This window comes from Sebastes fasciatus, chromosome 8 (genome assembly GCF_043250625.1).
Source record: "Sebastes fasciatus isolate fSebFas1 chromosome 8, fSebFas1.pri, whole genome shotgun sequence".
Taxonomy (NCBI): Eukaryota; Metazoa; Chordata; class Actinopteri; order Perciformes; family Sebastidae; genus Sebastes; species Sebastes fasciatus.
In genome coordinates, this window is record NC_133802.1 from 26,077,240 (window position 1) to 26,095,003 (window position 17,764).

At 39.6% G+C, this 17,764-nt stretch overlaps 1 protein-coding gene across 5 annotated transcripts in view; it reads right to left on the bottom strand.

The window, feature by feature from the left end:
• cep104 (centrosomal protein 104) overlaps positions 1-16,453 on the bottom strand; it is a 40,441-nt gene extending 23,988 nt beyond the window's left edge. For 4 of the 5 annotated variants that reach the window (XM_074644665.1, XM_074644663.1, XM_074644662.1 and 1 more), the window contains exons 1-11: positions 16,350-16,453; positions 14,195-14,321; positions 13,886-14,059; positions 13,215-13,353; positions 11,579-11,641; positions 7,318-7,394; positions 5,931-6,099; positions 3,864-4,019; positions 3,470-3,697; positions 1,831-2,046; positions 939-1,106 (exon numbers count right to left, since the gene is read on the bottom strand). In XM_074644665.1, coding sequence (XP_074500766.1) covers positions 939-1,106; positions 1,831-2,046; positions 3,470-3,697; positions 3,864-4,019; positions 5,931-6,099; positions 7,318-7,394; positions 11,579-11,641; positions 13,215-13,353; positions 13,886-14,059; positions 14,195-14,307 — 1,503 coding nt within the window. In that variant the 5' untranslated portion in view covers positions 14,308-14,321; positions 16,350-16,453. The remainder of the gene's footprint in view (positions 1-938; positions 1,107-1,830; positions 2,047-3,469; positions 3,698-3,863; positions 4,020-5,930; positions 6,100-7,317; positions 7,395-11,578; positions 11,642-13,214; positions 13,354-13,885; positions 14,060-14,194; positions 14,322-16,349) is intronic. The other variant, XM_074644664.1, reaches the window with a different exon arrangement.
• Positions 16,454-17,764: the final 1,311 nt, after the last annotated feature.

Consider the following 17,764-nt stretch of genomic DNA (forward strand, 5'->3'; position numbering starts at 1 on the left):
ACAGTTTGGGGCCGTCGGTGAGCGTCTGTCAGCCTAGTTCTTAAGGTGTGTCCCGCACCGTCGGCTCTAATCCGCCCATGTCGGAGGCTTTTCGGCCGATTCAGCATGTTGAATCGGCAGCAGAGCTCGTCAGTGAGAGAAATCAGTCTGATTGGCTGTTCAACTTAAGCGAATCAGTGCACGAGAAGAGAAATGGAAGTGAGGAAAACAAGCTAACGAGTAAAATCAAGAGGCAAAACACAGAAGGCTCTTCTCATTTTTCATCTTCATTTCATCTGATCATTCCAATACATTTTCACAACAACAATCTGGAATGAAGCTAAGTGTGTTCAAATACAACTTGTCAGCCAAAACAAAGGCGACGTGAGGCGACGCAACAGTCGGCCTTCATCGCCGCTAGTTCTTTGATGTCGGCTTGGTGTGTCTGAGCCTTAAGACTACTGACTGAGTTGCCGGAGAAAGGTGTATTCAACATGAACTAAAGTGAAGCACATTTGTGGAGCAGCAAATTGAGCAATTGACTTCTTAATGGAACATTCTGTGTATCAATGTGCCTAGGAAAATAAATCACCAGAATTATTGCGGCACTACTCTTTTCATTACCATACAAGACTGTAGAAGACTTCCAGAGAGAGGTTACAAGGCCATCCTTGTCAAAGCTGTTTGTTTAAGGAAACCAGCTCTGGGAGCGAGAACTAGGGGTTGCATATGGGACAGGGGGGGCAGTGTTAAGAGTGGGGACGGGCGTGCTTATGATTTAACTACATGACCGTTAGTTCTGTTTGTAATAGGAATCCAGAGGACGTGATTTATAGAAGGCTTTGACAGTGACAAAGTAAACATATCCATAACGCTGCTTTAATGGCAGCAGATTCTGTTCAATTAACGTGGACATTCACGGCATCCACACCACAACAATTGTCTTTTTGTGGACTCACAGATGACACTTTATCCAGCAGGGACTTCTTGACCAGGAAGACTGCAGCTCTTATCATGTTTCTCAGCTCCTCCTTGGGGGTGGTGGGCGACAGCTCCAAAAGCTTCTTGTACGTGTTCAGGAGAGCATCCTCTCTGTAGGACCAGGTTTTGGAATACGCACCAGCCACCTGGAAAAGAGGAGAGGGCAAAAGATTAGCCAAGGGGCAGGAAAGATATCACAAATATCAGTTGTGTGGGTATTACAGCAGATGTGGATAGAGATTTGCTGTGTACGGTATAGAGATCATATATTACAAACTCATATATCTGCCAATATACATTTATTAACATAAACATTTCTGATAAAGTTGAAAAAGATATTTTTATAAAACGGTCACTATATCCTGACAGGTAATCTGAAAAAAACCTCCGGTGCTCCTAATGGCATCTGCAGGATTTCACAGACAGGAGGAAAACAACCAATCAGAGCCGAGCTGGAGCCTTGCCGTCTCTGAGCAGCTGACAATCTTTCGTGAACTCCGATCAAACACTAAACTAGGCAGCGCTGATCAAATATGAATCAATATTCCGTTACTGTAATGCCTATTTCTTGCCTCAAATGTTTTCAGAAACATCTTGTAGTGTACTGTTTAGCTGGAAAACGAAAGAAAGTTTGTGACCTGGCAGCCATGTTGAGACCAATTGAAGAAATACCAAACACCGCCCACCAGCCGGAGAAAACTTTCTCATTTTCGTCACATATACACCGATACACAAATATATCTGGGATGGCTAAAATAGGGCGATGACATCTGGCTTGTGTATAAGAATATCCTGAAGGGTTAACAAAAAGTATTTTTCGGAGTACATACGTAGAAATAAAAACGATACACTATAAACTATATGGCTTACCAGGCTTTCTCCATAGACCTCTATTGGAAGGCCGGCCTCTCTCTGGGCCTTTTCCGTCAGGGGCTCTGGCTCTCCGCTCATCTCTGGGCTGTCTGGAGTCTGTTGGGTGTCTGGTTGGGGGGAGTGCCGCTCTGCAGGGCTCGGGATGGCCTCCACAGGCCGGTCTTTCCTCTGAAGGGTTGGCAGCGGCTTCTCATCATAAGGCACACTGGTAACCTGTCAGCACAAGACAACAACATATATTTAAAGCTTGGAATATGATATTTACCTTACACAACTTTCACATTTGTGCCATCCGTGACAGCGGCGCTGGCATTCTTTTCACCTGTGTGAGTCATCATGGCAAAAATGTGGTCCTGGAGACACCTACTATAGCGGGAACGACCACAGAAGCAGTTTTGAGTACTTTGCCAGGTGTTAATATGTCTGTCTGTTTGTCTGTCTGTCTGTCTGTCTGTCTGTCTGTCTGTCTGTCTGTGGACAGATTTTGATACATCATAATGTATTTATTTTTTGATTTCTATTAATAATCTGAATATGCAAAGCAACTAGTAGCTAAAGCTGTCAAATAAATGTAGTGGAGAAAAAATTACAATATTTGCTTTCAAGCAAGTACCTCATAATTGTACTTAAGTACAGTACTTGAGTAAATGCACTTAGTTACATTCCACCACTGAGCGTCACAACGGTGCAATATTCAGTCATGAAACTTTACAGGTGTGTAGTTGAGATCAAAATGAAGGCTGAGTTTGAAGATGGGTGTGGTCCGAGGAAGGGTGCCGAAAGAAGGGAGGTAGGGATTGGGGAAGGGGTCATTAGCCCCCCACTTTAGGTCCCTGGCCCAATTTGGTGTCGCTGTTGGTGTGATCGCTAGTTTTTTGCCAATTTAGTTATAGGTTCTGTGTATACATTTCTCATCACACAAAATAATACTTTTTCTAGCGATCCCTTTGTTCAAAGGCTCAAAGAAAACCGACCTACACTTTCAAGTCTGTCCATCCTTTTGAAAAATTGATCATCTCCACCCATGTTCTTTTCACTAACTCTCACTAGCGTTTGATCACTGAATAGGTCGATCATTCAACGTCATAATGACAATGAATGTTTAACCCCATCTATACAAACCGTAGCTCCATCCAGACAGCACTGTCTCCCGTGCCCCAGGGCCAACTGGCACCCTGCTGCCTCGTACAAGGCTCAAAGCCCTGCCTTCAGGCCAGGTTGGCAGCCGCTGGAGTCAGCCAACTGTTGCACGCTTTTAATTAAATAGTGAAACCCGACCTGCAGTAGGGCCGGTCTTAGTAGGTGGTGAGTAAAGCATAAAAGCCCCTGCTGGTTATAATCTCCCTGTGTGCTCCGTGTTCCAACACTATAGAGGCTTAAGACAGGAGATGTATTCCCAAGGTGCCGCAGTAGGTTATTTTTATAACAATAAAGAATTCATGCAAGCAGAACAAGCGACAGGTCAGGCACATCTGTCTAGACTACTGCTGGATCATTAATGAGGAAACACTGTCATCACTGACCATATCGTCTTCAACAAATGAGTTGGACAAGTTTTTACATGTCTGCAGGTGTTGGACATGTTTCATGCTGTGTAAAGGCGTTGTGATGTGTTGCATCATCAAGTGTCACTTACGTCTATCTTGGGTACAGCAGCGGGGGTGCACGGTGTGTCAGGTTGGCTGCTTAGTTTGGGCACAACCGCTTCTGCGTCCGACTGTTGGTTCTGAGGAGCGTTCGTTTTTTTCCCCTTCCTGAATGTGTCTGTGGACATAAGAGGCTTGGTGGGGACTGAACGGTGACCTGGAGAAGGCAGAAGGGAGGGAGGATCATGGGCTGGGGATGAATCTGCGGTCCGTGTGATCTTGTGAAATGGTGGGAGGACAGAACAGAATTCAGTTTTGGCAGCATGAGTCATGATTTTTCCACATATCCCATAATTTCTCATCAAATCATCAAATACATCACACAAACAGTCCCTCTGCTGTTACTACACACTACAACGCCGCCATCAATGATTGGTGACTGACCACTGTCATGTCCAGCAGGTTGTGGACTTCCAGCTGCTGGTAGACGCTCCTCCTGTACTCTTCCATCAGCTCCTTCTTCTTCTTGGCCAGGTCATAGTCTTCCTTTTCGATCGCGCACCGTTTCTCCACATCATACCGAGCCAAACGCTCCCCCACCTGGAAGAGTCCGGGACAAGGAGAGGTAAAGACTTAAACTTTATTAGAATCATCATACACTTACAGGTACAAACATGAAATTTGACCTCTGTATTTAACCCACCCTATGCATTTAGGAGCAGTGGGATTCAGTGTATCGCTAAAGGACACTTTGACGTACGACAGTAGAAGCCATTTAGAAAGATACAGTTTGTACACTGTTCATGCGCCTTGATCATAAATACAATTTCACCTGCTCAGGTGTTGTTCTGGGCGTGGTGTTTGCTTAAAGCATTACTCCAGTTTATTACAACTTTGATCTTATTTTCACGCTTGTTGGTAATGATAACATTGTATTCACCAAGTTTATTTTGACATTACTAAAAGGAAGTTCAATGGGGCAAGAAACATGAGCAGTCATGCAATCACACAGGTTGTAAAAAAAAAAAAACAGGTTTGTCATACATACTTGGAAGAGAAATAAAGGAGAACAGTAAAATGATTACCCAAACTGTGAGTTGTAAACACCCATCACAGTCTACTCGCCAACTTCCTGGTTCAACTTTGACCTACGGTATTTTCTCTAGTTTCCTATGCAATGAGGGATTATTACCAACATTTCAGGTGCGCTCACAAGCTGAATCTTGCCGACCGTCATCTACTGTAGGTAGATTAGTACCATCATACAACCCCACTTTAAAACACCCGGGCTATCCCTTTAGACCTAACTGCAGCTGGTTTGGAAATGGACTCGGACTTGACACGGGCGGTTCTGCCCTGCACAATAATCTAGCCCTGGTGCCGCATAACAGTAAGCGTGCCACATGGTGAATCATCAAGATTTACAGGCTGGAAATTAGACAACAACTTCCAGTAAGTCAGGAAATTCCATAAAGCTGTAATAAGTTGCTAACCAGGTGCCAAGCGACGCAGTCTGAACATCAACGTTTTGAGATTCTTTACTCTCTTTTGGACAAAACCAAGTGACCCAATTTATATTCAGGATCTCCAGCATGCAGTTCTTCCCACTCGATAAGCACCTCTGCTTCTTCCAGTCTAAGTAAAGTTGGGCAAATAAAGTTGAAGAAACACACCAGGTCAATTCTGTGCCTTCTATTGTCCTGTCTTCTTTCTGTCATCTGTTTTAAGATATCATATAACGCAAAAAAACCAATCCTCTGACATCCTGAGGGTGCGATGACAAGGGATTTTCAGCATGACTACCTTGGCAACTGCTCTTTCTGCAATGTTAATATGCCATGCTAACAAGGTGCTAGTGTGTGTTTTGTGTTATCTAGTTACAGGAAGGTTTGTGGTTGGGCCTGGGAGAGACACTACCCGAGGACCATCACTGCAGCTGTTGAGCTTATTAAGAATTCATGGTCAGCATGGTAACGGTGTATACAAAGGAGGTCAGGAACAGGAATCTGAACAATGTTTAACAACTATTGTTACAAACAGTGGTGAAATTACACTGGGTATCTGTTAAAGGAAGACAAGCCTCACACAGATTCTTCAGTTAAGTAAAAGTAGCAAGAAGTAAAAATTCTGCAATCAAAATGTAAAAATAAAGATGTAATATCAGCTAAATTAACTTGTTTACAAGTGATTGACAGCTGCCTCTGTAGAATGAACAGCCAATAGGAATGCTCTCTCTCTGAAATGACCTGTGATTGGCCAAACTCTCCCGTCACGGGGTGGATTTTTTTAAAGCCTGAAAACTGAGCCATGAGGAGGAGCAGAAGTCTAGTTTTCTCTCAGAACACTTGAATTACAATATGATGAAAGGTTATTATGGAATCTTTCTGCCTACTGAAGCTTTAAGAGAAAACACATCCTGGTGTTTGTGGTGCATACTGCTCAACCATGTGAACAAATATTTGGTATCAATGTGTTGTAGCCACCAAGTCTGCCTCCCAGCAGCTACAGTACCTTCTGCAGGTCTGCGACAGCCTGCTTCAGATTCTTGGCCTGCTCGTATTTCTCCTGCCGGACCATGTCCTGCTTCTTTTGGTCCAGGACTCGGATGATGTGGGCCACTTCGGGGTCCTGGTACATGTCGAAGGCCAGGTCGTCCAAGGGCGAGATGGATTCACATTTACTGGGTGCAAGACAGGACACAAAAACGACATTGAACAAACTGAAACATGAAAGGGTAACTTTGGTATTTTTCAAACTGGACCCTATTTTCCCATGTTTTTGTGTCTAAATGACTAACAGGGACACTTTGTGAAATTGGTCCAGTATTGAGGGAGAGTGCTGTAGACAGCAGCTGCTCACAGGCTGCAATATGGTGCTATTGGGACAAGCTGGCACCGTCATTTATGTCCACTAAAAGTGCTTGTTTCTGCCATGACGGGCTGTGATTGTTATTATAAGTGTCTGACATTATGGAAACTCAAGGAGAAGTCTCGTTCTGAAATCTGGTGAGGTGACGTGTTGCCGGGAGACAACGGTGGAATAGTGGAATACATCCATGGTGGGAACGCGAGAGCCAGTCGGACAGAGTTTGTTGCGTTGGAGTACAGAAAGCGTAGCTTAGTGTTATCTTAAAAAAACTCAACGTGGATGAGGTCTTTGAATTCGATGGCCGTCCGTATTTATTTGAGCCAGGGTATACGGATATTCAGATTTCACGAGACTTCTCCTTGAGCGGGACTTGGACACAATAACAAACAGACTGGATTAAGCGAAACGTAAGAAAAATGTTTTATTTATCTGTTTCTCAGTGGACGTAACGTTATATTGAGGCTACTCACTTTCCCTCGCAGCTCATTTAGCAGCTGTCGGTGACAGTGTTATCCCTCAATACTGGACCAATTGCAAAAATCGTTGTCCCCATTAGTCAAAATAGGGTCTAGTTTGAAAAATACCTAAGTCACCCTTTAAAACATTTCTTTCTACACAACAACAACACCACTCTGTCAGGTCTGAGCTTGTTACACTTGTGAAACATGTTGAATATAGAAAACAGAATAGCTGATTTAGTGTCTAAATTCACTTGAGATAATGCCATGTAGAATACATGCATCATTATCCGTTAAATGGGCTCAGTATTACCAAAGGGGAAAAACACTGACGGACCCCCAACGAGTGAGACCCTGAGGTGAATCGTCCCTTGGGGGTTGATAATAGAGAAAAAAGAGAAGAAGAAATCTTTCGAAATGTGTTTTCCTCTTTGCACGGGCCGCCACCTGCATTGTCTTCAAATGCGTGTGACCTTTAATGCCTTATTGGTTGGCTTCCAGACTAAATGGCTTTGTTGAACAGTGTTATTGTCACAAGACAAAGAAACCAGGGTTCAATGGCCTAGCCTCACCCCATGAAGGTCGTGTCCAAGGCGGCTTCCAGCTGGGTACTGTTGAGGTAGTGTTCGATCAGCTGCTCTCTGCTTGGCTGGGGGTAAACAGATGGGACAAATTACACACACGTGCATGTATACTCTTGTATTACTGCGCTCAGGAAGACCTGATAATTGTTGTCTAATCCCATTAGCTTTAAGGTGACCCTCAATTTAAACCCTTACCTTAACCTAAACTAACCAAAACATTGCCCTTTCAAAAGGGAGGATCAGCCAGAAAATGGCAGTAATACAAGTCACACATAAATCCAAACCTAATCATTAATCAGCAAATAAAGGCCACAGTCATATATGGAGACTTCTGTAATCCATTGCCTACACTGCTATCACCTGAAGGGTTGATTGGACAATCATTATGAGAACAGGAAACTGTGTCTACTGATGACATCATTCTTGAAGTACGTCATTTGATATGGTGAAGGACAAACTTCCTGTTAGCCAGTAATAAGTAGGAACAGGAACAATACTGTACACTTATCTAATCACGCTGTATGTAGATACTGTGCCTGAAATGAGAAGTTGTAATATATCACAAGAGGACAAAAAACATGATACGATGCTTTAATGTGTCACTTTTTCAGATAGTGGAATGTTAGCAAGAGGAAATAAAAAAAAGCTGTGATGGATAGTCCCTTCATTAATCCAGTTTATCGGTTAATAGATGGTGTAATATGTTACTGACCTATTTTCATGATGATATTTTAATGTCAGATTATCTTCATTAGTCATTGACAAAGTAAGATCTGATGTTTTTGCACTGGCCGTAAGCACATTCTTTATGTCATGCTAAGGAACTACTTCTTAAAGGGTCAGTTCACCCAAATTTGAAAAATAAAAAATTTCTGCCTCCACTCCAATATAACAGAGGCGACTGGAATTTAATGTGCATTATGCACAGCATTGACAAAAATGTAATTTAAAGATTCATCAGCAACGTGTGTTTCCAGAAACAATATACCCTGTTACTCTGCACAAATCTACAGTTTTCTGGAACTACTTTGCACCGAAGAAATCTCCTCTATGAAAAGTGGTGACGGTGTGTTGTGTAAATTATCCAGCGTAACAGGGCAGGGCAACATTCACGGATCAACACATCTCTATGAAAGAGACCCCTATAATACCTTATACCACCATACCTATAATACCTAAATTTGCGCAATCCATTAAGAAAAAGACTGAAGAATTTTAAATAGTAGAGAGAGAATTCGTTTTTTTGAGATGTTGGATGGATGGATCATGGGGTGGGAGGGATATACAGTCACTATTATAAAGTATTACTTCTCTTTTTCTCTTTCTTTTCTGAGAAGTTACTACTGTCAGGGATCAAAATCATAAAGAGTATTAAAAAAGCCATTAACGACGGTCAGGTCTAGGCCTTTTTCCAAGAGCACATTTGACATGTTGGAAAAGGAAAAGTCCTGGTTCAAATAATGAAATGAATGATGGCTGAATTCCATTTAGCTCCTTCAGGTTCCTGGTATTGCGTATGCTGGCTCACTGCCATGCCACAACAGAGCCATTGTTAATGTTATTAGTAACTATGATAAGTCAAAATATCTGCTGTGACAAAGGCCTATTACACTGCCATTTAGGGCAGTAACACGTAAACGCCTGGAAAATAAATAAACCACGGTGGAGTAATGTAAAAGTAACATCAAAATGAAAACTCACATCAGCATCGCTTAAAGCCTGGAGGTTGGCATTACTGATTTGGAGATTGACAGAAAGGAAAGAGTAAAAGAAACCCTTTGACCTCTACAGAGCAGATTTTTTAGTTTGATGGAGAGTTAATGGAGGCCATGAAGGCAGCTTCAGCATCTCTGTGACAGCGAAAAAGCTTCCGTTTACCATCAACCATCACACCTTTTCAATGCTCTGAGCACCATGAACAGTAGAGCTGCCAAGTATTAAATCAATCGTCAACTATTTGGATAATCGACTAATCGGTTTGAGTCATTTTTTAAGGAAAATAATTAAAACTTCTCTGATTTCAGCTTCATAAATGTGAATATTTTCTGGTTTCTGTACTCCTCTATGACAGTAAACTGAATATCTTTGAGTTGTGGACGAAACAAGACATTTGAGGACGTCATCTTGGGCTTTGGGAAAGACTGATTGACATCATTTTCTGACATTTTATAGACCAAACAACTAATCGATTAATTGAGAAAATAATCCACAGATTATTCAACAATGACAATAATCGTTAGTTGCAGCCCTGATGAACATAACTCCATTTACCTCCATTGTATTTGAGTGGAGGCAGAAACCTCAAAGACAGATCTGCGTGGCTAGATACCCCCTAGAGGTAGGTGAGAAGATGGGTTTTTTTCTCCATAATTTGGATGAACCGACACTTTTAAAGAGGCACGTAGCTTTCTCCCTTCATCCACACCACAGCGTCCCTCCACAGGACAAACACAACTTCCAGTCACAGAACAGATATAAGAGAACAAGATCCAGCCGACCCTCCGAGCGAGATCACTGCTGCGGTGGAGGTGGATTAGTGAAGCAACAATGCACAGCTTGTTCACTGGAATCTGTGCGAGTGTGTGTCGGTGTCTTTCCATGTCTCTGTGTGTGTTTTAAGGTGCTCTCTCTCCTCCAGGACCTGTCTGTCTGCAGGACTATCTGATTACGCTGGCTAACTAAAGGCCTCCTGTGTGATTACATACTGCCCTCCCTTTGTGTCTCATTACTACATTCCTGACACATATACACTCACACACCATGCAGGTAAACACGTGTGCATACAGACTTATGCGTTTATACTGTACAGTGTCTTTGGATCAGTCAATACAAATAAATTCTACATAAAACACCTATGCAATATACTGTATCTATTATATGTTATCTACTGGACATTCTATCTATACAGTGCTATTTTACTGAATTTGCAATATATTATGTACTGTAAGTATTCTTTGTCCATCCCCATTAGTATTGCTACTTTGTATTCTAACAAACAAAAATTAAAAATGCACAACTTTGCCCAGAGCAAATAGCATCATATAAGGAAAAAAACAGATGTTCAGAATGCAGTTTCTTGTTTTATGAAGTTTTATGAAAAATAAATGAATGATTCACCTGTTTTGTTTAACCCTCTGAGACCCACAATAGACCCGTTTGTGTCTTTTTTGGGGGTTACATGAGGTTTTTAGTAGAAGAATATGATGGCTATTTCAATGCTTTATTATGTCTCATAACTTGTTGCAGCAATTTTTGGGTTGATACCATTTGTTACACAGATTTGGTGCTAAATTTAACTATTTTTACCACTCGAGAATTGACAAAAATTATCAATAATCCTTCCAAAATACCACATTAAGACTCCCTAGACCTTGAGGAACACCATAGAAAAAGTCTTGCTGTGATTTGGTATCAAAAACTTTTGACATCTGGAGATTTCTACAAAAATTGCATTTTTCGGCGATTGGATGGCGAGCACTTCTGTTCTGGAAACTGCTCAGAAACCCCCTTATTGTCAATCTACCTAGGAAAGCCATCCATTCTCTGAATGCTCTAGGTCTGTAGTTTGTGGTTGTAAAGTTTCATGAGGCTGTGATTATCCTAGAGGTCACCACAGGTCATTTTATATAGTGAGGTCAAGTTTTAAAAAATGGTCTCACTACATGAAATGGCTACTATGGGAACTAGGGAGCTATCTACAGGAGCTCATTGGATCCACAGGAGTCTCAGCTTTACAGTGATACACAATTTATGCAATTCCGAGACCTGTGTGCAGAAATATTCAAACACATCATTTTTAGATTAGGCGAAAATAACACATTTATACTGCATTCGAAAAATGCATGTGATTATCATAAAGTGGGCATGTCTGTAAAGGGGAGAGTTGTGGGTACCCATTTAACCCATTTTCATTCACATATCTTGAGGTCAGAGGTCAAGGGACCCCTTCCTCACCAAAATGATATCTGTACCCTCACTCTAGCTCTAAAACTGAACTGGCTACGGCCTCTGAAAAGTCGGGGTCTCAGGGGGTTTAACATACCTGTTTCCCATTTTCACAAGCCAAAAGTTCAAGCTGTCATAGTGCCTGCAATGTCAGTGGATGGATGAGGAAACATCAATCAGCCCCATTATTAAGTGACTGATGACAGAGCGTTGTCTCACAAAACCACAGCACAACAGCCCCACCTATTGCTGTGCAGATGTAAGTTCAGTGATGGGTGAACGGGTGAAGAGAGTGCTCACTTACAATAGTGTTAAAAGCATTGCCATCCAAAGAATCCCCCAGAACATTAATGGCAACCAAAGCAACCTGAAATCATAAACAGATGTTGGTGAGGTGGTTGAACAGAACTGCGAGAGAAAATCAAAAATCAATGCATGTGATAAATGGTTGTGTTGGGAGGTTAATAGTGGAAATAATTTACCGCAGATTAAAGGATAAGGCTGGTGATATTCTATATTATTATTATTATCAACAAATCACATGAAATGCCCAATACCAAGAATTAATCGATCCTACTGACAAGTACTGTCTGTACTCACATACACCGTCCTGCTACTGATTAGTCGACTTATTGATTAGTCAATCGACAGAAAAATAATTGGCAAATATTTTGATGATCGACTAATCGTTAAAGTAATTTTTCATGCAAAAATGGTAGAAAATGCTGTTTCAGCCTCTCAAATATGGAGATTTCCTACTTTTCTCTGTTTTTTTATCATATGAAACTGAATATCTTTATCTAAAACAAGACATTTTAAGAAATCCCCATGGACTTTGAGAAACTGGGATGGACATTTTTCACTTTTGTCTGACATTTTATAGACCAAACTATTAATCGATTAATCTAGAAAATAATCAGCAGATTAACCGATAATGAAAATAATCGTTAGTTGCGGTCCTACTGTAAATACTGATTAAAGCACTAAATGTGTATTAGTCTGCTGCTGAATGTAGTCCCCAACAAATGCACAATTCACTTCTGTTTGAGTAAGTTGTTTTAGAAGTTTCAGCGGGAAGAAATGGGGCTTGGGACTGAGCCCCACAGACTGGGGAGGGAAGTACTGAGGGACGGACTAACACATTGTGGGTTGGGTCTTTTCGTGGGATTTGTTAACAGTAAGAAGAATACAAAAGAACACCAGCCTTATCATTTGAGTAAAAATTGTATTAACGGGGTTTCAAAAACATTGACATTGCTAACTGGAACTGAATTTATGAAATTCAAGACTAATTTCAAAATCAAATTCAAGACACAAATCTAGAAAATGCAGCCTATAAAATGTTTAAAAGTTAGAGCTGCTGCTTTTCATTACTGATTAAGCTATTAGATATTCTTTTGATTAATAGCTTAGTCTTTGGCTGTGTTCAAAACCACAGACTTAATTAAGCTAAAATTTTCCTGAAATTTTTTTTCAACATACAGCCTATCTATCAGCCACATTTACAGTAGTCTTTAAATGTTCTCATGTCACCACAACACATCATGATTATAATGAGACTATAATGGTCTGTGTTGCTATGGGATACCAGGCTGATGGCAGGCTAAGTGATGCTACTGAGAGCCTCATGCAGCAGAAATCAAGACAAAATAACGTCATCATGTTTCTAACAGTGGATCTAAAATACTAATGTTTGAAAAACTCCATTCTTATTGTTGAGCTTCTTTTAAACAAGATTTTGCTGTTTATTCCCCATTAATTTAACCTAATTAATTCTGGAAGGCAACATCAACCAAAAGACTTTTTTTACAACTCACAAACACAGTAGAACAACACATACACCACATTGCTCACAGTTTGGATCAGTCTTCTGCATCAGACAAAAGTTTAAGGCAGTGAAATAGTGGTGTAGGTGCATCGTTACCGTATAAAAACACTACCTGATTGTGGTGATTGTAATGGTTGGTGTGGTTCCTATGGAGGGTTATTCTCAGGTACGTTCCGACGGCGTCTACATGGACCGACTTCAGCTCCCGAGCTTTGAAGCCTGTCTTCTCATTGTCCGACAAAGACACGTACCTGTGGCGAGAGTACAGTGTTGCTTTTCATTTCGGCTCCTCTGCTGAGATATACAAGACTAAAATGCATGGCTGCATTTTAATTCTGTGATCTGATGATATACTGTACAGATACTGTGTTTATCCCTGTGGGGTAATTCATACTAGATATCTAGTAGGAGACCAATTCAATTGTGAGCCAGTGCCTTGGGCAAGGGTGATGGCAAGCATATTCAGTGCTCGAAGTAGGTCGGTACTCACCGCAGTACCGGCACTTCTACATTTAACTCCTTGGTGTACTGTGACTTTTTCTTGCGCACTGGCATTCTCACAAGCTGCTGGTACTATTTTCTGCCCTCTCCATATCAGGATCTCTAGGTTCATAATGGCGATTTATAACGGCGTAGCACCAGCGTATTTGCGCCGCGTCGCACAAGACGTCATTTGTTCACTTGAGCACATAAGAACAACCTATGTTTGTGTATGCTGCATCATCCAAATCTCTTAAACCACCTTGTAATAACCAAATGTGCAAATGTCCAAATGTGTCTCACCCGAGTCTGCGAAGCTGCCCGGGAAACCCTGAGGTGCCGGTTTCAGGGAGGGTGTCTCCAATGTGGAACTCCACCTTGGCTGGGATCAGGTACTGGTGGGCCAGCAGCTGCAGTTTCCTCACCCTACTTCTCTCCACCAGCTGGAGGGTGACGTGTTGAGGGTACGAGCACAGCCTGCCGAATATTAAATTCACAAGAATTAACAAAATGCTGCTGTTTTTATTGCTTTTGCTACTTAGGAAGACATAAAGCTGCCATGAAATGAATGTGGTGTGTTTTTGAAAGTAAAGTGCTGTGTTGATGATGTACCTGTTAGATCTCCAGCCATTGACTGTGGGTGCATGCACCATGAGTTCCTTGGCACTGAAGTTGTCTTCATGACTTGAAGAGTTGACCACAATGAATCCTATCTTTCTGGGCATCCCTCTGATGGACACTGATACAACACAAATAAGAAATATTGTTGTTTTTTTATATCTGATATTTAATATCTGAAAGAGCAAAGGAATTCAATTAGTGTCAATGATGGATGTAAATATGATATTAATGGTAATTCCACAATGTATTTATTTATTCTACAGGCCTGGAATTTGTGTTTATGAACGTGTGTATCTTACATTACACTGACATAACACCTGGAGCTGCTCTACTGACAATGATTGACAAATTGATTCTATATTGAATGTCTAGTTTAGACCAAGAAACTACATCCTCTTGATGTCTGGTTATCAAACCTCTCTTTTAGTACGGACTGAAATGTGTCCATAGCACCAAGTACTGTTAAGTAGTGAAAACTAGCATTTAATGTCTGGTTAGATGTTCAGTCCAGTTTACTAATTCTTTGACTGAATAGTTACAGATTTAAATTTAGCCAATTGTAGACTCCATTATATTTACAAATTGTTCTTGTATGGATGCTTGTGTTCAATATTTGAGAACTGTGGCTTTTTTTTTCTGAATGAATTAATGGTTTTGTAGTAGTACAAAGTACAAATATTTTTTTTTCTCAATGTAAAGTGTTGAAAAAAGTTATCAGTAATCAAACTCAGGTATTTTATCAGCACTAGTACTGACACATTTACCGGAACATGTTTAAATAATATTCTAAAGGACTGCTAACAGCCTGTTTAATGTCACTAGACTTAACCAAATGATGCTCAACAAAGTTGTCAGCAACTAAACAGCAATGACTGGCAACAAAATATTTATTTCAGTCCATAACTTTGACAATATTAGACAATATTTTTTTCCCAATTGCCATAAACCTCCTGAACTCTGACATCTCCTCTGTCTGAGTTGAACACGTGCAATGTAAATCTCCTGTTTACGGACATGTGCAATAACACGTTGGTCACTTTTGTGCAATGTAAATACTTTAAATCTACTGTTATGGATATGTGCAATGACATGCTGATCACTCTATGCAATAATTATATGATGCTGTGCAATAATTATATCATTATCTGACGGACACTTTGTGCAATAATCTGGCAAAACTGTCATCTCATCAATATACATATTGTATTTTTATATTTTATATTGTATTATCGTTTATATTTTTTATATTTATATTGCACTATTTCTTTTTTGTATTGTATTATCTTTTATATTTTTTATATTTATATTGCACTATTTCTTTTTTGTATTGTATTATCTTTTATATTTTTTATATTTATATTGCACTATTTCTTTTTTGTATTATATTATCTTTTATATTCTTTATATTTATATTGCACTATTTCTTTTTTGTATTGTATTATCTTTTATATTTTTTATATTTATATTGCACTATTTCTTTTTTGTATTGTATTATCTTTTATATTTTTTATATTTATATTGCACTATTTCTTTTTTGTATTGTATTATCTTTTATATTTTTTATATTTATATTGCACTATCTCTTTTTTGTATTGTATTATCTTTTCATTAGCACCTATGGGATTGTCACAATCTAATTTCGTTGTACTACACAATGACAATAAAGGGCTTGAATCTTGAATCTTGAATTTGCACTTAAATTGCACTTTATTCATCATGTATGTGTACTGAATGTATGTCAGTTGCTGTATGTTGAATACAAGAGGCTTAAAGTTTTGTTGAAGGGTTTACTTGAGCTACAGAAGACAGAATACATATTAAATGTTCAGTTTACTGCACTAAATTTGGCGTATGGTTCTCCTCAGGTTAAAATAAACTATTCTGAATATTGGCATACACAAGCCCCTTGGAGAGGAGTAACGTTATAGCACAGAGAAGTCCTTCATGCTGACTTGCTAGCCAACTGTTAACTACACAATCAGCTCACATTAGCTAACTTACAGTAGCTGTACTCTTTAAGGTCATTTTAAAAAGCTAAAATCCAATAAATGTCCTAACAACTGTAATTCGTTATGTCCTACCTTTTGTTGGTGTACATTTTAGAGTAAATAGAAGTTTTCTAGCGTGTATTTCTCAGATATCTTACCACGAACATCACTGTAATGTTGACAGCTTGTAGTCCCATTTCATCTCCATAACCACCGCTGACAACAACCAGAACGCGCATGCGCAGTAGTAGAATTGTCTGGTCGTTCGCAATGGATTGTGGTCAATGTAGTTTTATACCGCACATAACGCAAAACACAAATACAGTTATAATTATATATGACCTTCGAATTAACTTTAAAAAATTGTTTTCTTTATTATTGTTATTATTTATTTATCTCACTTATTATTGTAAGTGTTGGTATTATTATTGATGTTATTATCATGACCTCATCATCATCATCATCTTTATTATTATTCATATTATTAATATATATGTGTATGTGTATATACTGTATTATATATATATTTAACTAATTTATTTTCTTTTTGTTTTTGTTTTTGTTCCCCCTATGCTCTACACATAAAAGGAAGGATATCTGTATGTGTGTGTGTGTGTGTGTGTGTGTGTAGATATGTGTGCATGTGTACAGTATATGTGTTTAAGAGTAGATATATGTCATATATGACCATCTAGCCTCATTCAATGCCAAACACACACACACACACTTTTCAACCTGTTTTTATCCCCTTGTGATGTTTTAGTTTATTAGTTATTTGTCTTTCTCTGTATAATATATTTTGGCATTTTTTATACATGTCCCTGCACATGTCTTCACTTGTTTTGTAATCACTTAATAACACAATAAAAACATTTTTTTTTTTTAAAATGTAGTTTTATACGCTTGAGATAACTGTCATATCGATACACATTAAAAATACATTTAATAATGCGTTTTCACAACTTCTTCCTGGTCCTCGTGTCCTCGTGCCAGTCTCCATGGATATATTTTGCCAGTCACTACCTCGTGGTTCTAGAAGGGAGAGCGCAAACTGCGAAATCTGATCTGAGATCTGCACAAATTCTCGCGAGACTCGCTACCGGAACCACCTATCCTAACCTTAACCATTCGAGGTCAATCAATGCCTAACCTTAACAATTCGAGGTTTAATGCCTAACCTTAACTATTCCAAATCAATGCCGTAACCTTAACTATTCGAGATCGATGCCTAGCCTTAACAATCTCGCGAGAGTTTACCCAGTTTGCGGGCTCCCCTTCTGTTCTAGCAACTACCATACCGGTCACTACAGGAAGTCAAACATTTCTTTTTCAAAATAAAGGCTCGTACAATAATTGCGGTAAATATGCAGGGGCAAGCAAATCTAATATTTGTGATATAAATATTACACAAAAATAAAAATAAAATATGCCACAAATTAACAAAACAACGCATTACAAGAGCTCACAATTCTGTATTAATTGAAGTTTTCAAAGTAGTACTCATCCTTCCGAGTTACGTTTCTATAATAATTAATTGGTATAGTCAGCCAGCCCAGGGGTCAGCAACCTTTAC